The sequence below is a fragment of the Macaca mulatta genome, chromosome 2 (genome assembly GCF_049350105.2).
Source record: "Macaca mulatta isolate MMU2019108-1 chromosome 2, T2T-MMU8v2.0, whole genome shotgun sequence".
NCBI classification, from domain to species: domain Eukaryota; kingdom Metazoa; phylum Chordata; class Mammalia; order Primates; family Cercopithecidae; genus Macaca; species Macaca mulatta.
Genome location: NC_133407.1, coordinates 8,214,715 through 8,240,285, shown reverse-complemented (window position 1 = coordinate 8,240,285; position 25,571 = coordinate 8,214,715). Strand labels below are relative to the sequence as shown.

General features: G+C 36.8%; 1 protein-coding gene across 1 annotated transcript; it reads right to left on the bottom strand.

Annotated features, from left to right (window-relative positions):
* Positions 1-1,806: 1,806 nt before the first annotated feature.
* TMEM207 (transmembrane protein 207) lies at positions 1,807-24,381 on the bottom strand. Its single transcript, XM_001093355.5, has 5 exons — positions 24,181-24,381; positions 22,252-22,289; positions 15,753-15,797; positions 14,285-14,427; positions 1,807-4,769 (listed from the first exon to the last, which is right to left on the bottom strand). Exons 1-5 carry the CDS (start codon positions 24,253-24,255, stop codon positions 4,633-4,635), a joined length of 438 nt encoding a protein of 145 aa, XP_001093355.3. The 5' UTR covers positions 24,256-24,381; the 3' UTR covers positions 1,807-4,632.
* Positions 24,382-25,571: the final 1,190 nt, after the last annotated feature.

Here is a 25,571-nt window from a genome sequence, read left to right as displayed (position 1 = left end):
ACTGCTACACTCATTAGTAAAAATGAAACAAAACAAAACAAAAAAAAAAACAAAAACCTCATTTTAGAAAAATGAACATTCTTGGCCTGGCGCTGTGGCTCCGCCTGTAATAACAGGAGGCCGATGTGGGCGGATGACCTGAGGTCAGGAGTTCGAGACCAGCCTGGCCAACATGGCAAAACCCTGTCTCCTCTAAAAATACAAAAAAAAAAAAAAAAAGTTAGCCATCCATTGTGGGGGGCACCTGTAATCCCTGCTACTCGGGAGGCTGAGGGAGGAGAATTGCTTGAACCTGGAAGGCGGAAGTTGCAGTGAGCTGAGATCGCACTACTGCACCGCAGCCTGGGTGACAGTGAGACTCTGTCTCCAAAAATAGATAAATAACTAACTTTCTTTAACATGGGAAGAAAAAAAATTCAGTCCTATTACAAACACAGAAATAAACCAATCAACCAACCAACACCAAATAGGTACTTTTGTTTGAAGTGCACTGACCCATAAATGCAAGTAACTTTAAAATAAATTCCGATTACTTCAACTCTGACTTTCACTACTGTCTTAGGCAAATTAGCTGCTAAATCATTAGCCCTGTTTCTAGATGTGCTTACACTTTTCTAAGGGTTAATTATAACCACTGCCTGCTCTGCAAACGGAATGGGATGTAACATATGTAGCTCATAGGATACAAACAAAAACTTTTTCTTAGAGTCAATCATTTGAGGTCAATGTAGTTATATTGATCATTCTCTGATGTTTACTTATTATAGTCACTTTTAAAGTTAGAAGATCATAGTGGAAAAATATCTGAAATAGGAACTGGAAGATGACAATACTAGTCTCTAGTTTTGCTTCTTACACTAATTAGCTATACAACTTGGGCAAGTCAAATCCTCTTCCAGGGTCCACACTTTCTCATCTGTTAAATGAAAGCAGACACACATGCATAGATAGATAGATAGATGGATAGATAGATAGACAGAGAGAGAGAGAGAGAGAGAGATCTTTTGTGTCTATTTTTTATAACAGAATCTGTGAGCTTTTCAACTATAAAAGTATATATATACATTATTGAAAAATTAAAAAATCGAGAAACATAAAAAATGAAATCACCTGTAGCCCCATTATCTGAAGATATGTTTTACATTTTTTACTTCTTTATAGTATGACTTCCTTTGTTGGCTTGGAATCACAAGCTATAACACTGCCAAATCATGTACTTGTTTAATTTTATATTTCTTTCTATTTAAGAAATAAATGAACTTCATTTTAAAAGTCAAGTAGTACTATAGAATCGTAATAGAAATCAGAACTTTCCTGCCATACCTAATCCCACACATTATCTCTGAGTCCAATTTCTTGAGACGACAATTTTCAACTCTTTTAGTATTTTGTTACAAATATTTATGATCTAATTCTAAAATTATGTGCTTTAGCACCATTTGGTTTTTCCTTTAATTAATTAAATTTCCACCATCTGAGATTAGCATTTATGTTTCTTACTGTATCCCGCCACCTTCCTTCACAAACCTTTTCCCTTTGCCTATCTTGTTAATATAAATAATACATATTTTAAAATATTAATTTAAAAAATTTAATTAATTTAAATATTACTTACATTATTCATCACTTAACCATTTTTAACAGTACTAATTATTTGTAATTTTCATAGCTTAACCATTTTATAGTTAATTTAATTTTTGTTTTTCATGGATTTAATAAATGCCTTTTTTCACTTCCTCGGTTTTCTACTTACTACTAATTTAACATTGAAGTTACATGTATATTTTTCTTTAATCATTCCTCTTATTTTCTGTAGCTCATTGCTGTTATGTTCTGATTGGAATTGGCTCTTCTTCGGGCTGCTGCAATACTGTCTTCCTATAGATTAACTTCATTATCATTTTCAGAATTCTCTTCACTTCTTTTGCCTCTAATGCTTGGACATTTCTGGATTGCCGTAGCAAATATTAGCTTAATCATTCTATTTCTTCCATGACACTTAGCAAAGCAGAGAAACTCAAAGTCTCAGTCAATCATGACAACCATCTGTGTCCATCTCATTCATCTTTCCAACTACTAAAATCTTATGATTAACTTTCTTCTTACTGTCATCTTCTTATCTCTGTCTCTGTGACTTAAAAACATTTTAATTTCTTTCCTATAATCAGTAGGTTTCTGAAGAGAGTAGACGTGTTCATTCTGCCATGTTTAATTTGAAGTTAGGAATAGCCAGGTCACAAAATTGTCATTAGAATAAAATCTGATAGCATATATGAAAGCAGTTTGTTCACCATATAGCCCTACACACACACCAGGGACTACTGCAGTACATAAACACAAGCTTCTTCATATCTTTTTCATCAGCAGATACAAGTGAGATTATGTTAACAGCACTAAGTCAGCTGTGTCTGGCTTTTACTCACCCTCACTTTCATAAGGCCTTACCCCCATTAAATCCTCTTCCAGTTTTTCGGGGATTTCCAGAACTAGGAAACATTACTTTAAAACTTAAGTACAGGCAATGATTTCCTTCACTTGAAGATTTACATTCTAGCCCTGGAAGAAACATACCAGACTACCAGTAGAAAAGTACATGATGCTCCTTATATTATAAAAAGATTACTCCACATATTAAAAGTTTCTTTACATCATGTGTCATTAGGGAATTGCAAATTAAAACAACAATGGAATACTACTGCATATCTATTAGAATGGCCAACATTCAGAAGACTGACAACATCAAATGCTGGTGAGAATGTGGAGCAACAGGAACTCTCATTCATTGCCACTAGAATTCCAAAATGGTACAGACACTTTGAAAGATAGGTTAGTGGTTTTGTTGCAAAACTAAACATACAATCCAACAAACATGCTCTTGGTATTTACCCAAAGGAGTTAAAAACTTATATCTCCACAAAATCTTGCATATGGATATTGACAGTAGCTTTATGCATAATTGCCAAAACTTGGAAGCAACCAAGATATCCTTCACCAGGTGAAGGCATACGTAAACTTTGGTAAAGCAGACAATGGATTTTATTTAACCCTGAAAAGAAATGAGCTATCAAGCCATGAAAAGACATAGAGGAAACTTATGTGCATATTACTAGGTTAAAGAAGCTAACCTGAAAAGGCTACATACTGTATGATTCCAACTATAGGGCATTCTAAAAATGCAAAGCCATGGAGAAAATAAAAAGACCAGTGGTTGTTTGGATTTAGAAGGGAGAGAAGAAAGGATAGATAGGCAGAGCACAGAGGACTTTCAGGGGCAGTGAAATTACTTTGTGGGACACTGTAATGGTAGGTACATGTCATTCTAAATTTGCCAGACCTAGAGAATGTACAACACCAAGAGTGAGTCATAATATAAACTATGGACTTTGGATGATAATGATGTCAGTATAGGCACGTCAATTATAAGAAGTGTATCACTCTGGTGAGAGATGTTGGTAATGGGGGAGGTTATATAAGTGTCAAAGCAGGGTGTATATAAGAAATCTCTCTACCTTCTGCTCAATATTCCTGTGGACCTAAAACTGCTCTTAAGATAGTTTATTACAAAGGATTACCCTAGCTTCTATGGCTCCAAGTATTTTTTTGGCCTGAGCAACAGTTGCAGTTAACTGAGATGGGGAAGGTTTGGATAAAACAGATTTGGAAAAAGGAGATTAGGAAATAAGTTTGGTCAAGTTAAATTTGAGATATCTATTGATGTTTATTGTTTTGTTCAACAAATTTGTCAGCTGAAGATCATATGGCATGATGTTTTTTTCTGTCCCCCTGCTGATGGCCACTGCCAAAATGCCACTTGAAGATATCTCATTGCTACTTCTGCAGTCCTCATGAGAACAGGTATCTATGCCGAAGGTTCTTAGAATGGTGCTGCAATAAATGCCAAGCCTTGAGGCTCCAGGGAAACACTATGGACTATGGAGTCCACATTCATTCCTGTAAAAGGGGAACTTTTCTTTTCTCCCCGTATTGTCATTAAACGTGCTCCAAATCTTCAGCAATCTCCTTTACCTTCTATCTACAATTTCTTCCTCCTCAGGCTGAGGCATAAAACCTCTTAGACTGAGACTTGTAATCTTTTCCTTTTCCTCTTCATTTATCCTTTACCCTTCAACTCCAAACCTTTCTTTTTCCTACTCTCTCCCCTCACCTTCATTCAAATATTATCTTTCTGGTTCTGGTTCTGGTTCCGGACATGTTGGATTCTTGGCTTGGGCTATTGTTAAATTATAATAATTTTTATGGACTCCACACTAGGAAAGAGTTTAAAGCAGAAAATGGTGTGATGTATACTGCAGTGGAGCCCTAAACGTGATGGAAACAACTTTCAGCACCTAATCGTTGCCTATTTGGGTGTGAGTGGAAAAGCATTAATTTGGTTGTGTAGCATAAAAGTATGACACAGCAGTGACACATCAAGAGCCCACTAATTTACTATTTAAACATCTCCATGACCCAAATTTTTTCCAACATCCATTCTTTTGTCGAATTGTCCTTCCTCAGACTATATGAATAGACCTCTGGACATTTCCGATAACTGAAATAACTATTCCTAAATTTGATGTTTTGGAATTACAGATGTCGTTAATGCTTTAAATTGATAATCCACACCTAAAATCAGCTTGTTTTTAGAATTTCTTCATATGGAGGTGGGGAGCCTAACGTGCCAAAACATGGAGCAGGAGCAGGATATAGGTCAGCGGTTTGAGTTTGAAGGTGAATTCCAACAGGTGGACTCACAGCTGCTTCTGTCCCTGGAAAGAGAAAGATGAAGACTTGTAATCTTTCTAGTGAGCATAAAACATAGGTACAGGAACTGCCCAATAAAATCTGGCATTTCTGAAGCAACAGGAAATTATTTGTATCTATGAGAAAAAATTACAACTATCTTGCTCTTTGCAGGGAAGGTTTAGTCACCATAGCAAAAAAAAAATCACTTACCTGAATCGATGAAATCATCATTGTCTAACCCATCAAGAAGCATTTACAATTTAGCAACTGAAACTAGAAGGAATATTCTCTTTTGTACATCACAAAACAGGATTCCTCAACACTAATAGCATTTCAGCTAATGCTCCCAACATGGGAAATGTAAGTTGCATTAGAAAAATTAAAATATCACTTTTGAAATTGTATTATTTTACATTTATGTTTGCAAACTTCAACTAATACAAGTAATTAATTATTCCTCTTTAGTAAATAGTAAAAATGTTAAGCTCGGTGATGAAAAGCATGTATTTAAAGTATACACACAATAAAGGAATATATTCTAAAATTTAAAAAAATACTTTGAAATCAAAGCTGGTGACTTCTAGATTAGGCATAATACAGGACATTAACTATTACAAACTGGCCTTTTATTTCACTAACTGGTAACTTTGAAAGAAAGACAATATGCTTACTCTAATGGCTCTTTTGGAAATTGCCTGTTAGTATTTCCTTGAAAGATTGGGTAACACAAAAAAAAATAGTGCTATTTTATAACCATCTTTATATTAATATATGGCTGTATATATAAAGATGGTTTATATATATATATAAAGATGGTTTATATATATACACACACACACACACGCATACACACATACATACACACATATATATAAATGCTTATATATAAAGAATATGTATTCACCTGGATATATTCACCTGGATCCTTACCCACCTTTAAATGATTTTGACTGCCTTTTGCCAAAACAATAGCAACCACTAAAAATTCATCTTTAAAAAGAAACTAGTCCCTTGAACTGAATCTGGCCTCCGTCTTTTTGTATATTGGATTTACGAAACATAATCTTATTCATACATTTACATATTGTCTATGGCTGCTGTTGTACTACCATGGCAGCGATAAGTAGTCCCCACCTAGACCATACATTTTGCAAAGCCAAAAATAATTTCTATCTGTCTGTTAATGGAAAAAGTTTGCTGACCTTCCTTAAAGGAGTAAGATTTGATGCCATTAGGAATATTCCAAACAACATGCCACAACGATCAAAAGAATTCAAAGAGTAGTTGCATATTAGACATTAGCTGCTTCACTAGGATCCATATGGAGATTACTCAAAATGATTACTTTGAAGAGGATAATGTTAATTTAGAATGATGGATTTTCATACAGTTGCGTTTGTCTTATTTCTTATCTCACAGGTACCAGAGCAAAGACTAATAATTCAAGTATGTAAAGGGTGGAGCATATTTAGAATATATGTCTCACCTTCTGGTTTAGCACTTTTCTTAGAGTTATCTATTTGATTAAATAGTCTACTTTTGGGTTATTACATAATTTTTTTTACCTCAGTTTTCTCTTAGACAATAAAGGTATAATACTAGTGTCTACCTCTATAAAAGCAAGGCTAAATGAGTATAAAGTACTTAAAACAAGGCCTGGCACAGTAATTATGCATCAGGGTTTACTATTATTATTACAATATGTCAAGAACTGTACTAATGCTAGGAACGTGCATGTATCTTCTTTTATTTACAATATTATTTTTCAATCCATCCTCTTTTCATAGTTAAATAATGATTTAGACATTATCATTATTAATTATAATATAGAAGTTATTAAATGAAAAGTATTACAGAGTTAGAGCCCTTTGCAGTTTGTAAGTTTGGGTTGATGTCAGATAAGTCTGTGGGACTTGATCAATCAGAGTTAACACTGGTAAAATACAGTTGTCCCAGTAATTTCCTCCATTGTGAATACTTGCAATGAATGATGGCTATTTCCTTGGTGAACTGCACCTAGTGTATTCAGTACAAAGTCAAAGGTAACTCTCTTTCTGCCTAGAAATGGTCAACCAAACTACTTGACACATCTATTATTTGTACTAGCTCCAATTTATGTCTACGATTGCCACTGTCAATATTGTGCTGCCAGTGATAGAGTCTTCATAGTTGTTTTTGTAGAAAACTTTCATTATCTTCTTACTACAAATTTTGCTGTTGATCTTAAACTTGTTATTAAAACCACAAGGCATTGGGTAAACATAATTAAGCCAATGTGCTCAGGAAGTTTTGAAAACCAAATATAGGTTATATCAGTTTTCAATCTTTTTTCAAAGCATGTTTACATATAATATCAAGTGATTGGATACTGGGGAGAGCAGACATTTCTATCTTTTGACAAATTAAGAAACTGAGAGAACTGAATAAAAAATGCCAGCAAAAATCCTATAGTTTTTACAGAACTGCTGTCTAAGATATCAGAGTTTATTGTTTAATTTTGTAAAACCAATACACTTACTGCTTAGTTTTTATAGCCAGAGTGGAGATTTCCTATGTTTTTAAGAATCACTCAAATAGACTTCACCTCTTTCTATATGTTCTTTCTACCTATTTCTCCTCTTTCCTTTACTTCATTCCTTTCTCTTCTATGGGAGTGGCCAGAAGAACTGAATTTGAATCACAGTTCTGCCATCTACTTACTATGTTGCTTAATCTCTAAGTGCCTTTGTTCCCTCATTCGTAGAGTGGTCAGAATGATAGTGAACTTTCATAGAGTGATAAGGAAGAATAAATGAGATTCGGGATGTCAAGTGTTAGCACAGGGCATGGCTCCTGGGAAATGCTCAATGAATGAGTCATTACTATTATCGCGTCTTTCCATGAAAATCTGTGAATGAAATACTTCCTTTTTTATTACTGAAAATAAGTCACAGAATATTTACACATACAACATGAAACATAGGGAAATGACATTTCTGAAAAATCATAAAATAAAAGAATCCTGGGAGACTTGGAGGGAGAAGAGAGCAGAGCCTGTAAGACCTTGCTTCTTGTTCACCTCTCTGGAGCCCTCTTTTTTATCCCCAGCACAGAGCACTCATATGTAATCACTGCTGGAATGCTGGTATTTCTATTTTCCCAGAAATAAGAAAGAGGGAAGATTATCCCTGAAACTGCAGAAGAAATGGGGTCAGAGAGATTGTATAGTTGCATTATCAAGCAATCTGCCCCAATGAGAAGCTAAGCCAAGATAAGTGTCCCTAGGACGGGTGTCCCCTTGGGCTTCATCTTGCAATCAGCTCAGGAAAGGCAGGGAACCTCATCGGGAAGCCTTGTCAAGCCTGAGGGAACCCAGCTCCAATCCAGAGACCTCATGGCATAGAGGCAAAGGGACCCTTATTTAAATGTTATGTGATTGATTATGTTTTATTAAAAACACGGACAAACAGTTGTGGGGGTCCCTCTCCTATGTTCTCCAATTCTCTCTTTTCTAATGCATAGTTAATTGTTTTTCTGCCTCAAGCTCTATTTGTCCTTTTCTCACCTCCAAAACTCCAAACATTTTCCATTATCTTTAGATGTCTTGCTTCCTCATTAATACGGATTTTTATTCAGCATCACAACTTTATTTTTAATAAAACATTATTGTCATCCTCATTTTTAGTAATTAAAATAAAAATAACCTTTCATTTTTAATAAATTCCAAAATTCCTTTGACATTGCCTACTTTTAATATACAAATTTAAGAAACAAAACAAAACAACTAACCTAATCAATAAAACCAAAATCCTTATCTTTTTTAAAAACTATTTTTAATATCTGTTTTATCCTGTCATAATTATAGTCCTTGGATTTATGAACTGCTGAGCAATGATCACAAACAATAGAGATTTGGGATACAGACGGTCATGTGAGAATTTTCATGATTTTTCTCTTTTTTTTTCCTCAATCTTTACTAAAAATTTGCATACATTCCTTTTAAAAAATCACTGTCTGTGGCTCAATGTGTATTTTCACTTCCCATTTCCACATTTTAGAGAGGGGGGAAAAACTGGTTGTAGATTGATATGATTTGGATCTGTGTCCCCGTCCAAATCCAGTGTTGCATTGTAATCCCTAATGTTGTAGGTGGGGCCCGGTGGGAGTTGACTGGGTCATGGAAATGGTTTCTCATGAATGATTTAGCACCATACCCTTGGTGCTGTTCTCGTGATAGTGAGTTCCCATGAGATCTGGTTGTTTAAAAGTGTGTAACACCTCCCCGCTCCCTCTCTCTTCCTCCTGGCCCAGCCATGTGAAGTGCTTGCTCCCTCTTTGCCTTCTGCCATGATTTAAGTTTCCTGGGGCCTCCCCAGAAGCCAAGCAGATGTCAGCATCATGCTTCCCATACAGCCTGCAGAACCATGAGCCAATTTTAAACTTTCTTTTTCATAAATTACCCAGTCTCAGGTATTTATTTATAGTAATGTGAGAATGGACTAATACAGGAAGTCTTCTGTGTTTTCAGTTGTATTATCACTTAGGAGATATTCTGAAGGCATTATTAAATTAGGTAAGATAGTGAGTGATATGGTTTGGCTGTGTCCCCACCCAAATCTCATCTTGATTTGTACTCCCATAATTCCCACGTGTTGTGGGAGGGATTTGGTGGAAGACAAGTGAATGGCAGGGTGGCTTCCCCCATACTGTTCTTGTGGTAGTGAATAGGTCTCATAAGATCTGATGGTTTTATCAGGGGTTTCCACTTTTGCATTTTCCTTACTCTCTCTTTGTCTGCTGCCATCTATGTAAGATGTGACTTGCCCCTCCTTGCTTGCTACCATGATTGTGAGGATTCCCCAGCCACATGAAACTGTAAGTCCAATTAAACCTATTTCTTTTGTAAATTGCTCAGTCTCAGGTATGTCTTTATCAGCAGCATGAAAATGGACTGATACACTAAGATAAGAAAACATCGAAACGAATGAAAAAAAATTACCTAAACATGGATGCTGAACAAAATACACCCACATAATACTAGAATTATTCATCTTTGACAGTTCAGAGAAGGAACTAATAAGGTCTCAGAAGCTACAGCATGGATGATGCCATTTGAGAAGACATGAAGGCATTGAGTGGATGCTTTCTGGGTTATAGCAGAGATGGTGAAGGAGAACCAGATCCAGAAGATGAGTTAAGTTCAGGGGAGCATAACAAGGGGAGAAGAAAGAGGAGGAATTCTGGAGCTGTGACCAGGAAGAGGAAGTGGGGCTGAAGAAAAAAAGAAGAATTTAGAGTCTGTATAAAATAAGTAGGTTTGAATTTTAGTCCTTAAAATATCTCTGATTTAAACTGTTTCTTCTCTTCTTCCTCTTTCTCTTGCTCTGCATCTTCTCCTTCTTTGCCTTCTTGACTTTCTTCTGATCTTCTCTTCTTCTTCTTTCTCTGACAGCCCCTCTTCCTCCTCACTCCCCAAGAGAGGAGTTGTATTAGTTTACTAGGGCTGTCATAACAAAGTACCACAGACTGGATCACTTAAATAACAGAGATTTATTTTGTCACAATTTTGGAGTCTAGACATCCATGACCAAGGTGTCAGCAGGGTAGGTTTCTTCTGAGGCCTGTCTCCTTGGATTGCAGATGGCCACCCTTCTCCTTGTGTCTCTATATGGTCTTTACTTTGTGCCTGTCTGTCTGTGTGCGAATATCTTCTTATAAGAATGCTGGCCATATTGAATTAAGGTTCATCCCAATTACCTCATTTTAATTTCATTGTCTTTGTCTTTTTAAAGGCGCTATCTTCAAATGTAGTCATATTCTGAGAAACTGGGGTTAGAATTTGAACATATGAAATTGGGTGGGGGACAGCTCAGCCCACAACAGGGGGCATCAGAGGGAATATTTTTCCCTTTCTGAAGGGTAAGAGCTTCCTGACATATTGTGGACACGGAGAGTGTCCATTGAGCACAGTAAGTGCCAGGATCTTTTCTACTGAATCCAAGACTTTTGAGAAGCCCCGAGTCTAAGGACCCACACTTCAGGGGTATAGATCCTATGAAGAGGAAGGAAGACCAGTTATCTAAAGACTGAATCAGCAGAGCACTGTGAAAAGACGGGAACATTAGTCCAGGAAATGCTACTGGGGTCTGCGGTGTTTGGGTGAGATCCCACAGACCTCTCCCAGACAGGAAATCTCACCAGACATTGGGATGGGCTGTGTTGGCAACACCTTCCTTAAATACCTCTTATAAGGATCCAAGCCAAGTGTTTTCTTCTTTCTGTTTAGTATTTCTAATCAGAATAACTGGCAACCTGTGCCATGTAATAGTGTCAGTAGTTCTGATTGAAAGAAATGTTCTATTTTATGTATTTTAACATTAGCACAATTTGACCACCTCAGTTTCTCAGTCAAAAGTTTCCTCTGAGTTCTGCTTAGTTGAGGGCAGCTTCCAGGAGATCCTGAGGGTCAAACCTTTGCTCCACAGGTCAGAAGAGCCGAGCTATTTCAATTAATGTATTCAATAAATGGTGATAATTAAGTAAAATAAGTTTGGATAAAAATTTTAAAAATTAAGTTCTGGGAGGAACCCAACATTAATATATCAAATCTAGTCTCTCCATTAAAATGTTTCAAATGACCCATTTCCCACATTCTGTATTCAGTGGGGAACATCCCATCTTCTCCTTTGTGCTCAAGAAATGGCAGGGAGTTCAGAAACCTTATTTTATATTCTAACATGTCACCTGTGTCATTCCAGAGATTTCTCACTTTTCTCTTTCTCTTCTGAACAGGGACTGTGAGGGAAATTCAGAAGCACAGTCCCATAACCTCAGTGTGGGTGTATGAATCCTGAGGCAGCTGGACTCAATTCTTAACTGTGAGCACATACTCTGTGGGAGCTGCGGAGGTAGATGCTGCGGTTTTGACCCTCACCTCCTTCTGTAGCCACAAAAGCAAGTGGTTCTCTTAACTTCCCTTTTGGAAAGCAGCTTCTTTTTATAGAAATACTAGGTAGGAAGAATCATTTGTATGGAGAAGTGAAGGTATCATGAAGATCCAGTGAGGAACGTAAATTTAGCATGGGTCCAGGTTTCAAATTGTCTTAAAATATTGACTGCCTGAAATTTACTTCCAGAAATTACTAGGTAAGAAGTCGCTAGAGATGGGAGATCACCACTTCCTAAATTACTCTTTTGTATTTTGTTTTGGAGAAGAGAAACAGGAATGCCACAAAGCTCAGCTCTGGGCACCATATCCACATCAAAGACTGTATGAATGGCTGTTCCCTGCCTGTCCTGCCATCCTGAGCATCCCTGGAACACGATGGAACATGGGCAGTGGGTGGAACAACCTAACAATCAATTCAGCGTAGGCACAAGAAAAGATAAATAGGACAGAGTACGTAATGGGAATCAATAGTAGAGAGATTTGCAGTGCATCTCAGGATGGAAGAGTTTAAATGTTTCTTGAGCAAAATGAGATCCAGAAGTTAAACCAGTGGAATTGGGAGGAAAGAACAGAGTAAGGATGGGCATGAAGATCCTGGAGCAAAAGCCCTACCACTGAAAAGCTGCTCTATCGAAAACTGTAGGTGTTCAAAGAGTGAGGCTGTACTTAGTGTCCAGGGATGGGCTGGGCTGTCAGTGACCAGCCTACGTTTTCATAGGTTCCCTATTCCCAATTCTGGACAGTTTAAGCTCGATTCGTTGACTTGCAGTAAACATCTATGCATGCATGCTTCCCCTTGAGAGTGAGAGAAGTAAATAACATCCTCTAAGATAAATAATAGTCGCTTTTCCAAGTTGATATTTAGGAGTTAGAGATAATATCTGAAAATCCTCAAATTACTGCTTAGCATTTGACAGACGTAAAAAAAATTGTGACCGTATTTTTTTTAAAAAGCAGTTTACCCCCAAGGGGTTGTTTTTTTGTGTGTGTGCCTGTTCTGAATGATTTCAGAGTAATATAGAGAATGCGAGTCTATTGTCCATCACTCAGTGCTAGCACATGCAGTGTGCTAAAGCAGTACATCAGCCTCAACACCTTCTCTCACACTCATGGCTGTTCAGCCAAGTTCAAGAGCATGTATGGAAACTGCCATGCAAGAAATAGAAAAACATTAGATAAAGAGGTATATAACCATGGCACATAAACTGCTTTAAAATTTTTAACAGTATAACTGTTAGCTTAATAATACACTTAAAATTAAAAACAAAATTCTTTTAAGATTCAAGATAGTTGAGGAAAAGGTCTTTCTCAAAGTGAGAGAAGAGCTGAAAATACTAGGCTGCATTTTTCTTTTTAGAAACTTAAGCTCAGATAAAAGCAGCATGATTGCATTGACTTATTAAATACCTCTACGTAAATAAAGAAAAATAGTCCAATGTTATCATGTTGACTCCTTTGACTAACATATTTTGTTAAAAGATCAGTAATCCTATTTCTCTCTATGCCCCGTGGAAGGTGCTTTTGTAGGAGGAAGAACTATTGTTTTGGAGACTTTAATTATCCTTCCTAAAATAACCACTTCCCAAACTGATAATGTGTTGCCTCTGTTAAATAACTTTTGAAGGAAAAAAAATGTTGGAGGTGAATATAATCATTATCTTAGAAAACTAAGTTTGATGTTAACACATTTTTGTTTATTTTTACCCCACTTTTCATCTTGCTGTTAGTTTTCCTCAGGGAACACCCTACTCCATCTGTTGCAAATTTCATGGTGGCCCAAGTTTCTGATAGATGGCTTTGGCTATTATCTCTGTTAAGCACTCTCGAGGTAACTGTGGTGTGTAATGCAGCACCTTAGAATAAAGTCTCACAACAGTCCTGGTTGAGACAATACTTAAGATGAGGAAATAGCTATCAATTACGGCCTCCCAGAAATCAGTAAGTTGTTTTTTTCTTCTGCTCACAGTTAAGGCTGGCAGCTACAAATAACTCTAAGCCCTTAATTTCCTGCAGTCTTTACTTCCTTATGTAAACTGGAAAATGAAGGGAAGGGCATGGTTTTGGGAGGGGCTCGGAAGCTGACAGGATCAGGATGCTGAGATGAAAGGGGATGAAAATTGACATTCTCCAGACCACTTCACGGAATTTCAGATTCTGCCTTGACCGCAGACAATCTGGAAAGTGTTGCTCAATGTTACTTCAGATGAGTTCAGTAAAGCATAGAAAGCTCAGTAAATGAGATTATAAATAGAAGTTAAGATAGGTTGATAATAAAAGCTCAGAGATGCTTTTCGGTACCCTAAACCCTACCATTCACCTGGACTGCCCAGCCCTGCATACTCCTTCTCTTCTGCTTGCTGAACAACAAACTATTTAGTTGCTTTCCTTATACAACTGTGCATCAGTTCCCCAGACACATTTTCTTTCTTCTGGGATTGCCTTTCTTTTGACATTTTCTCCTTTAAAGTCTCCTCAATGCAGTCAATGGTGTCTCCAATAAGCCACATCTTTTTCTAAGTTCAGACATCTGCTTTTGGGAGAACAGCTTCTCAATTCACCACAAAACCGCAAAGTATCAAAAAAGAGTCCAGAAGTGTATAGACAACTCACCATAAATGGAGTCCAAGTCTCCAACAGCAAAAACGGCCATGGTGCGCCTGTGAGAATCAATTCGGGGCCTCCTCAGCCAGCACTGGAGGCAGAGAACCACTGCTCCACAGAGAAGAGCTGCCACCAAAACCAGCAGCAGGATCCTGACTCCAAAAGTAACCGAGAAAAGAATGAGGTAGAGCATGCGGGGAAATTAAGAGCTTCCATTACTACCTAGAAGTGGGGTGAGGATTCAGCTAGACTGGCCACAAGCAATGTGGGACACCGAATTCCTTAAACAATTTCCTACCACCACCCATACATTTCCATTGAACTGGAAATATTCTTTGGCCTTTTCCAGGTGGTAATAATCATTTTCTCCTTAGAAATTGGAGGCTTATTCTAAAAGGCAGTGTCTTAATTCATTCATCCATTCTTCCTTTCAGACATCCATCCATCCATTCATCCATCCATGCATCCATTCATTCATCCATTCATCCTTTCATCCATCCATCCATTCATCCATCCATGCATCCGTCCATTCATTCATTCATCCCTTCAGCCATCCATCCATCCACCCATCCATCCATCCATGTATCCATCCATCCATCCATCCATCCATCCATCCATCCTTTCATCCACCCAGTTAGTATTTAAGCAACTGCACACACTTTAGATATTGGGGTTAGGAATTCAAAAGTAGGCAGAGAGGGTCTTTGCCTTTAAGGAGATAACCCGCTAATTGAGTGAACTGACAATGTTAAGTTTAGAATATACAAATGTCAAGATTTAAGAGGTTAAGATTTCTGAAGGGGCCGGGTGCAGTGGCTCGTGCCTGTAATCCCAACACTTTGGGAGTCCAAGGTGGGCAGATCATGAGGTCAGGAGATCGAGACCATCCTGGCCAACATGGTGAAACCCTGTCTCTACTAAAATACAAAAAATTAGCTGGATGTGGTGGTGCATGCCTGTAGTCCCAGCTACTTGGGAGACTGAGGCAGAAGAATTGCTTGAACCCAGGAGGCGGAGGTTGCAGGGAGCCAAGATCATGCCACTGAACTACAGCCTGGTGACAGAGCAAAACTCTGTCTCGAAACAAAAAAAAATCTGTAGGATTATCTCATAGAAGAGCTAGTGGTCATTTGGAATGGCTTTTAAGGCCAGAACTAGTATCAGTGGAGGGTCATTTAAGGAGATTTCAATAACAATGTTTTTTTCTACTATATTTTCAAAAATAACAATTATTTTGCTGTTAAAGATTTTCAACTCTAGAATAAACTTATTTTTAAAAATAGTGAGTCCCTTTGTCACAAGAAGTGTTTAAGGAAACATTGGCCAACAATCTGCAAGTGATATTTCTATATTCATTTGCATGACCCCTAATCTTTCCTTAAGCTGTATGATTTCATGTACCATCTTGAATTATTTAGGAGAAAGAGTGTGTATATACCACCAACTGTCATGTAAAACAGAAGTAAGATATCCTTACCAGATATACCAGCCTTTAGGGTGTTGATCATTATAATTTACACACCTGGTGATAAAGGAAGAGGGTTAGTCCTGGAACTCTGGATAGCCAAAGCCTATTTCTTTCACCCAATAACATTGGTATTGATCACACTTGTTTCTCCAGAACAATCATCTACCTATTCCCATACCAGCCCACACCTCCCGGCACCCAGCACAATTATGCAAATGTTTATGCCCACTCAATTCAAGGCACTGAGAATACAAGTAAATGTGAAATTATCAGATTATATATAAACAGATAATTGCATTATAATGGGTTTGATTCTAGAGTTACAAATACTGTTATGCATTGAGAAGGCAGTGACTAACTCTTCAGGGACAACAAATCACAGGTGTCGGGTGTTAGGCAGATAACCATTATAGCTATATACTGTTCATCTAGAAACCCACAGTCACGTAAAACTCAAATTCTCCAGGGAAGAACATCTTGGTAGAGAACAGGAGGCATCGGACAACTGTTTGCACTCTTGTTATACAATTGGTGAGGAAAGAAATTAGGCCAGGAGGAAAATGAATGAATGTGACCATACCTACCATTTACCAAGGAGTTAGAAGTGGATTCCTTCAGTCAGGAAGTTGACCCTCCTGTGTGTGTCTAGCCACAACTCAATCATTCTTGAGACAAGTTTTAAAAGGTCACAGACAGACAAAGTTCACAGAGTGATTTTTGGGAGGTATAACTCGGCAGGCGTAGAGTCCCTCACTATGCCTAACGTGGCACACTAAATGTAAGTGGGCTGATGGACGCTTTTCATACCTCAGTATACGAACTACTTTTAAGGTATTCTGTGCTTCAGCAGTGGAAATCTGTTATTCACAGTCAGATACGCTTCTGAGAAGACACTATACTTAATCATATCTTCTTCAGCCGTTGTTAAAATAACTCAGTTCATTTCAGTTTGAAGACATTCATAAATGTCAGTTAATTTATTACGTCTAGCTTCCCTGAGGAGGCAGGGTGTCATCACATCATCATATCAGTCAGAAATGACTTTTAACATATGTGAGGTGTCCATTTAAAAATTTTATCACAAACGTTTAAGACAGAAACCAATCACCCAGCCTACAGATGATTTCATCCCCCTCCACGTATAAATCTCTGCTGCTTTTTTTTTCTATCTGTTCTTTGTTTGTTTGCTCTTTGTTCTGAGCACACAGAGTGTTTAGCAAAATTCACAGGTATGCCTGTAGTCTCAGCTACTCAGGAGGCTGAGGCAGGAGAACGGCGTGAACCTGGGAGGCGGAGCTTGCAGTGAGCCAAGATAGCACCACCACATTCCAGCCTGGGCAGCAGAGCGAGACTCCATCTCAAAAAAAAAAAAAAAAAAAGAAAAAAAGAAAAAAAATTCACAAGTATGGCTGGAAAAAAAATGGCAACTGAAGTAAGACTTTAAAAAGCATTCTAAGACAAATGACCATCAATAAAAGATGTGAAAAATAATTAATGGGATATACTTACAGAGGAATATTATTAAATCATCAAAAATAATGTAGACATGCTTATAAATAAGTCTTGCTAAGTAGTATAGAGACTTCAATCTTACTTTGTATATATTATTTTTCACAAGTACAATGATTTCACCAAAATTACTACCAGACATAAATATACACCAAACTACTAAAGTGCCCACTTCTCTTGAAGATGGCATTATGAAGAACTCTATCCCTTTACTATTGTTTGAATTATTGTAATGTACATGAATCACTTTGTAGTAAAAAGAACTTTAAAATATTACGTTAAAAAATTAAAACATTAAAAATATAGATTGTTTAAGAGGCAGAAGTGGGGAAATTCTCTTGGTGTCCTGATTCAGTGAATAAAGCAGAAGGGTTTGTTTTGTTTTGTTTTGTTTGTTTTGTTTTGAATTGTGACATCTAAGCTCATGACCAGGAATACGGATTATTCCACCTCCCTCCTCTTCCTTTTCTTTTTTTCTATTTTAAAATAGCCCCTTTACTTATAGTTGAACTCAATTCTAAATATTAACCACCTCATTTTGTTTCTTAAATCTAATTTTTAAGGCCCTCTGTTTTTTTTCTTTCTGCGCTAACAATTTTCCAAACCGACTTGTTTCACTTTTTCTTTCTGAGCTGGTGCACCCTCTGGTGGAGCTTCTGATAAGCAATAACATGGCTAGGAAGCAGTTAGCTGGAGAAATGCAGTAATCATTTAAGTTCTAAATTGCAGGCACCTTTGAGATCGCTTATTCACCTTTAGGATTTTGCACAGTGTACCACTGAGACTTAAGGTGGAGAAAGGAAGTGGGGAGGTCACTACCTAGTCAGAGAACTACACATGTGTCTTCTGGCTCCATATGCTCCCCTCCCTAAACATTATTTCCATTTCTCTCTTAAATTCAAGTTTTAAACAGATACTTTTTGAGTTCCTAAAAAACTAAGAGTATTCTAATTACTCAAATATTACTTCCAAGATAGTCAGTATGGGAAACGTTATATTTTTGAAAATGAAATTATTCCTCAGAGATTGGTCAAATCGGTATGATTATGCTAAAAAGAAATATAATCATCGGGGGCGTTGAGAGCTGACTCTAATGTGTGAGAAAGACATTTGGAATAAGAATTATCTGGAATTCGTTGTTGAAGGAGATAATTTCTGTCCTTATCAGAATGATTTCCTTTTGTTACTCTGATGTCATGGAGATGATTTCTGTGCTACACGGACGGTGAGATGAGTTGATCTTTATTCTTCTTCTTGGTGCTGAGAATCTGTGGACCTTAGATTAACTCTACGTTTACGAATTTGATAAATTCAGGAAGAAATATGCAGAGTTGCTCCACTGGTTTCTCTGTCACATCTCTCAGCATTTTCTGGGGCAGACACTCTTCTAAAATCAGATGTGTAACTATATGTGAAATAACGGACTCTCAAACTTCCATCCCTATACGTTTGGGTCATACTATTATAATTCTCCTTTTACAACTGAGAAAACTCAGTCACAGAGACATTAAGTAACTTGCCCAAGTTAGCATAGCTGGAAGTGGTAGAACTAGGTTTTAAACTCAAATGTTCTGGCTGCAGAGTCCATGTCTCTTAGCACCATGTAGTGGTGCAACTGGGAACAGTAATAGCCAGTTCTAACCTCATATTACTGTGTGGAGTATTGCCTGAGTGAATCCAATATCCCGTGTTCCAAATGCTTTAAGGAAATACTGAAAATTTTTTAAAAAATGGAAATGAGAGCCTGGTGAGGATCAGACAAAGAGAATAGGCCAATAGTGAGATCAGTTTGTAAACCGAATATAGTAAATACCATATATAAAATTTGAATTGAACTGTAGATCTGACTTAAGCTTCCTAGCAGCTAACATAATGAGAGAGAATATTGGTTATGTAGTGTCCTCTAAAATTAACAAAATGAACAGCATTACTCACCAGATGTACAACTATTCCTGGCATAGAACCGAGAGAAAAATTCAAGCTATGAGGCCTCACAAAGAGAGCACTGTTAACATAAGAACAGTGTTTTCCATAGTATTCTCAGAATAAATTCAACAACAAATTTCATGATTTTTTTTTTGTTATTTTTAAAAAGTCATTTCACAACATAGGCCAAAGTACAATTCAGCTACAGTAATTTGAGGGATGGATGAGTCACAAATCATATCACCCAGAAACTGGTAGTAAATTGTACACTATCTCAAAGAATGAATGGACTGTGTATCTCTCAGGTATTTCACCAGATGTGTAATTGATTAAATGTTGGATATACAATATAACTTTGTGGTTGAAATTCTGGGCTCGGGAGTCAGTCCCAGGTCCAAGTCCAAGTTCTGCCTTTTAATTTGCTTTCCTACTCCTGAGTAAACTATTTCTCTTTATCGAAGCCAAGCAAGATGTGGTATGTCATTAGAAAATCTATCAATGCAATTAATTTATAGAATCTTTTATATGTATAGTCATATTTATGTTTCATAAATCAATCTATTTTTGTAGATTCATGCACATCAGTGTCCTTGGCAATTTATCAGAAGAGGACTAAGTTAGAAGTATGATAAGAGGGGCTCTGTCATGTTTTATTTCATAAAATAAATTACTGATAGCATTTAAATTTTATACAAAGACAGCACACCAATGCTTTGTTCATGTTAAAAATAGAGTTATAAAAGTAAAATAATTGGATTGGATCAGAAAAACATACCCTGGTGTTTGAAAACAAATTTAAATAGGTAATAATAAAATAGACCAGTTTTTTTGTTGTTGTTATTTGAGACGGAGTCTCGCTCTGTCACCCAGGCTGGAGTGCAGTGGTGCGATCTCGGCTCACTACAAGCTCCACCTCCCAGGTTCAAGTGATACTCCTGCCTCAGCCTCTTGATCAGCTGGGATTACAGGTGTGTGACACCACACCTGGCTAATTTTTGTATTTTCAGTAGAGATGGGGTTTCACCATGTTGGCCAGGCTGGTCTCGAACTCCCCACCTCAGGTGATCCACCCACCTTGGCCTCCCAAAGTGCTAGGATTACAGGGTTAGCCACTGCACCTGGTCGATCGACCAGTTTTTTTTTTTTTTAATGGAAAATATATGCAAATTGTTTTGCACAATTCTTGGAACATGGAAGTTGACTAATACAAATGTTTTTATTTCTAGCTAATCAGCACCTCCTCCACCATGGCCTCTACCTAGGCGACCCGTGTTTCGTGTTTTTACTTTGATACTCCCTTGCATTCCAATCCAAGTCTCCCTTTCCGGTGTCCATTTTGCACGTGAACTTTGGACAAGTTACTGTCCTTTTGTGTTTCTTATTTCTGAAAGACATTTAGAGTAGGCCATCTTTATGGTCCTTTTCACTGTAATCTGCCATGTTTGTGTGTTACTGTCTAATAGCAGTGCTGGTAAATGGATGAATATGGTCTCTTAGCTGGGTAGTGTATTTTAACAGGAGATAATGTCCCAGATCAAAGAAGCGATTCTAAACTGAAGTCTCTTGTATAAATATAGTTAGAGAAAGAGGATTTTGTTGGAGGGGACTTTTTACTCCTGCAGAAAACAGCGTGACTTTCCTTATAGATTCATTCCACTGACACTGTCTTGTGATAACAAAAGATTTGAGATATTGTGCCCATCTTCAATACATTTTCTTACCTCATACGACCACCCTACATTCCCAGCCACTCTCTTTTTTGTTTTTATTTTCTGCCCATTTACATTTCATTTGAGGGTTTTGTTTTGTGTTGTTTTTACTCAAAAGCAATTGTACTAAATAATGACAAACATTACAGACACTTAGATGCAAAATGATGTAGCCAAAGAATGTGATACCTAAGTACCAGTTGAAGCCCTACTACTAATTTACTATTTCTCTTAAGTTTCAATTCCTTCACCTAAAAGGGAGAGCAGTAGCCTCAGTAGCTCTAAAGTCAGCATAAAAACTTTCTTAATATCATATTTTTTCTGTCGCGTTGATTAGAGTTAGATTCAACATTTAAGATCCTTTCCAATTCTGAACTTCTTTATTTTGTTAGTGTGGGTCAAAGGCAGAAGATAAGGAGATAAGATAAGGGCAGCCAGGAAATCCGGAGTCAGATAAGCATGCAAACAATCAAATCCTCTGTTTCATCACAAACAGCATAAGACAGAGTGAAAAAGCAGTTCCAAAATTAACGTAAAGAAATAGCAATCGAGAGCCACGCAAAAGCTGAAAGAGCAGCACAAATTTAATAAGCAGATTGTTAACCATAAGATGATCTACCAGAAACAGGTGGATGGTCCCAATCCCTGCTGTGCAATACAAGCATAAGCATCCTGCTATACACGGAGCATGGCTTTGAGGGTAACAGGCAATGAAAACAGCTAACAGTAAGGGCTGCAACCAGGAGAAGATAGTGCTGGGTGGAAGTGCTTTTCTGACACTAAATAACAATGAATTACAGATATTAATTATCGGTACCATTATGAATGGCACCTTCTCTTCATCTCCTGAATAGAATTCTGAGAACCATTAAGTCTATAGCACAAAAAGTGAAAAAACTGAGTCAATTGTTCACATAATTCATATCACGAGCACTTTGAAATATACACACAGTACAGGTTAGAATTTTGATTAATTTGCTTGTATTTTAAACTGAGTTATACAGAAAACTGCCTCCCTTGGTCACTGTGATTTTTGAGTGTGGATGCAGCCATAGATAACATCGTGATTCTTTTATGAACTTAAAATACCCTTGAAACCTTGAGGAAGAGAAATTCAGTGTGCAAAAATATCTAGAAATCAGCTAGACCTCTTATTTAGTTAACAAAGCTGATCGTAATGAAAATTACCTTTCCTGTTTAAAAAAAAAATTGAGCAATCTGCATTTACAAACTATTTACTTTTCTTCTGATTATAATGATCATTTGTAACTCAGCTGGGCTTTTTCTAATGACTTGAGCCTTTTTTATACTTTGAATTTTTTAAATGCTAAATAAAAACATGTAGTTTTTTGGTGTTTACTTACATTTCATCTTCTTCACATGGTAGGTCCGAGAGCACCAACTGAAACACATGTTGTAGAACAATAAAATCCAAACATCTCATCAATCTAATCCTTTAATACAAGCAGCGCCTAGAGACAATGTGGGTTTATATCATTTCGTTTGCTTTTTTAATTAAAAGCTCTGTAGCAGACTTTATTGTTGGTACACAGAATTTTAATTGAAAAAAATCTCTGGGTAGATTCTTAAGCTCAGCAGTGGCAGAAGATGTATGTTTTGAACCAGATTCCATTTCTACATACCAGTATAAATGGATTTTACGACAATTTTTGTTTTTTCTATATGCAGATTTTGCTTGCTCTAAAGAGCTTTTGTGCACCTTGCATTTTTTCTTTTCATGTTTTAGCTGGAGGACAGCGGTTCATTATTAGTGAGTATTATTTTCACGCAAAAAAAAAGTTCCAAGTACATACATGGAAACAGAAGTCAATCCTATCAGCATTAATGGGTATTAAATATATATTCATGAAAGGGTGACTTTAACCTGCTCTAAGGGTAAGATCCATTTAAGATCACATGACATTCCAGTTGAGATTTACAGTCTTCTCTTTATCAGAGAAGAGGAAAAAAGTAATCATTTTGTTTGCTTTGTTTGAAAAGACCAATACTATAAGCATTCTAAAATAATGCTCTTAGCTGTCTGCACTGAGTGTCATAGGTTACAACATCTCATACACCAAATCACAAGGAAAAAGGCGCTTCTTTCTAAAGGTTTTATTATCTGTTTGCTTGCTTGACCCTTTGAACCAGGACTCCTTCCTCGCACAATGAGAAAGTCTTTAAATAGCATTTATATGTAGCTCTAAATACTTCGTTGATGAGGTCAGTTGAAGTATTTATTTTCCTGGACTATAACATGCACATAAAAGTAAAAGAAGTTACAAAATTTAAAATGATAGACTTGGGATTTCTATGTGAGATGTGTCTTTTCCCCCCTTAATCCCAAATACATCTTCTTCAGCACCTTGTATTTACTCCACCAAGTTTATCTGGGCAAAGAGATTTGTGGAGTTGCAGATGGAGCCATGAATTGGCCATCAGAGAGCATGGTAATGAACAATTTATAAGCACAGAAAATGAGTTGCATTCTTTTTTGCTAGGATGCTGCAAATAGATTTGCATACTAAGTGAAAGGAAAGTGAACATTCACATTTTGTCCATAAAGAAAGTTTATTTATGAGTAGATGAAATCATCTGGGATCCAGCTTAACAGATAAATGATGCCAGCATTTCACTTTCTGGTCACTTCCATGTCTTTTGTGTGTGTTGTAACCTAGCAATAGTACACAGTATTAAATTATTAGCACCTAACTGCCAACACATTACCTTTCAAACTTCCAGTTATTATGAAGAGGTAAGAAAAGCCATAATTTACTTTAGATCTAAATATTTCAGGTACCTTACATTGAAGTAGCACAGATATAGAGATGCACGTATTAGTCAGAAAGGGATGCTGGAGCAGAGGAACTGAAATAAATCCTAAAATGGTTCTGTCTACATCAGTCAGCATTGAAAAACTGTCAAGCATCCAGTATGGTTGCAGGCAATAGTAAACACGTCTTAAATTAATCCAGCCATAGCATTTTGTTCTGTGTCAATAGCATTTTGAATTAAAAAAAAAAATTACAGCATAGCAAAGTTAAACAAAGGTTAAATTTGCAATCACATTATTTCAGTAGCAATAGAACTAATTAAAGGAGAAATAAGACTAATGCCATGGACATTTTGTTTTGTCCCTCTGACCAATGAATACAAGAAATCATAAGATACTAGTAACGCTTGAAAGAAATCTTTTAAATGTAGAACAGTTAAGTTGCTCACATATAAACCTATAGCAAATCAAGTCCTCAGAGTACCTCTGGAAACCTTAACCCAGAAAGAGAGAGAGTTACCTGGAATAGTGGCAAACACAAGATCCCTATTGTTGAGATCACTGAAGTGACACTGAAAAGTCTGGATCTTGACATATTTAAAGGACAATCAGCTTAGGATCATGGTTTGGTGCCTGTGTTTATTTCCTTCTTTTCAGAACTTACTGGCTTCCCTGTAAGTTACGCTTCCTACCAGGACATGCATTAATAATGGCTCCTTGTGACTGATAAAGTGCGTGCTAGGGGAAGGAATGTTGGGTACATGTTTACAGGTACTAAGAGCCCAAGGAGTTTAAGGTCAGAACTTCAGTACTGTTTGTCAAGGCCTGTAAAAGTAGGGGTTATAAATGCTGACCTCCAGCCCTAGCTGGCTACTTAATAACTTTCCGCATCCAAGTGCATGTTTTATTCCAGGAAACTTCTGAGTTTCTAATACTATCTCATATTTGGAACATTTAGTCAATTTTCTTCCTTTGTTGGTACTCTTTGTTCTCCTACACACCATTTTCAGTTCCAGGTCTAACCCAACCTTAGGCATAAAGCTTTCCCTGTTTTATTGCGATAATATCCCTCTTTTAAACCAGGTTTATTTCAGTGTTTATTTTATGAAACAACTCCATCACTACCACTGAAAAATAAAGCTAGAATATCTAGGGAAATTCTGAAAGAAAGAAGAGGCACTAACCTATTGTATATTAAGATGTCTTAATCTATGCATTTGACAAAAAGTAATACTGATACATGTAAATAATAAGGTAAATGTAAAAGAATAGAGAGTTTAGAAATGGAGAGTTTAGACTCAAATAAACAAATTTATTTAAGCTTCCATTTTAAACTAGTGGAGAGAAGATGGATATCTTTCAGGGTACAATGAAGAACTAAATGGTTATGTGGAAAGAATGTAACGAATGATTGTTAAGATGCTTAACCTCAGTCATAATTAGATAAACATACCTTAGAATTATAATCAGATTGGCAGATTCAAAAAATTGATACTATAGGGAGGAGGGATAAATATGGGGAAGCAAATACTCTCTTATATGTTTGGGAAAACTGTACAGCTTATGTGGAAAACAAGTAGGCAATATACATCAACATAAAAAATAAATATGCCCTGACAGCAAGAATTCTCCTCGCAAGATACGTGAACGTACCCCTTACACATGGCACAAATTATTATATGCAATGATGTTCATCAGAGCATTGTTGGTGTTAACAAAATATTGGAAACAGCAAATATTCATGAAAATGTGACTGAGTACAAAATGGTTATATAAATTTAACAGAATACTAGGAATCTGCTTTAAAAGGTGGAGACAGATCACAGATGCTGATATAGAGAGGTCTCTAACAGTTATTAAGTAAAAGGTACAAAAATCACAGAATATTGTGTACATCATGTTACCTTTGTA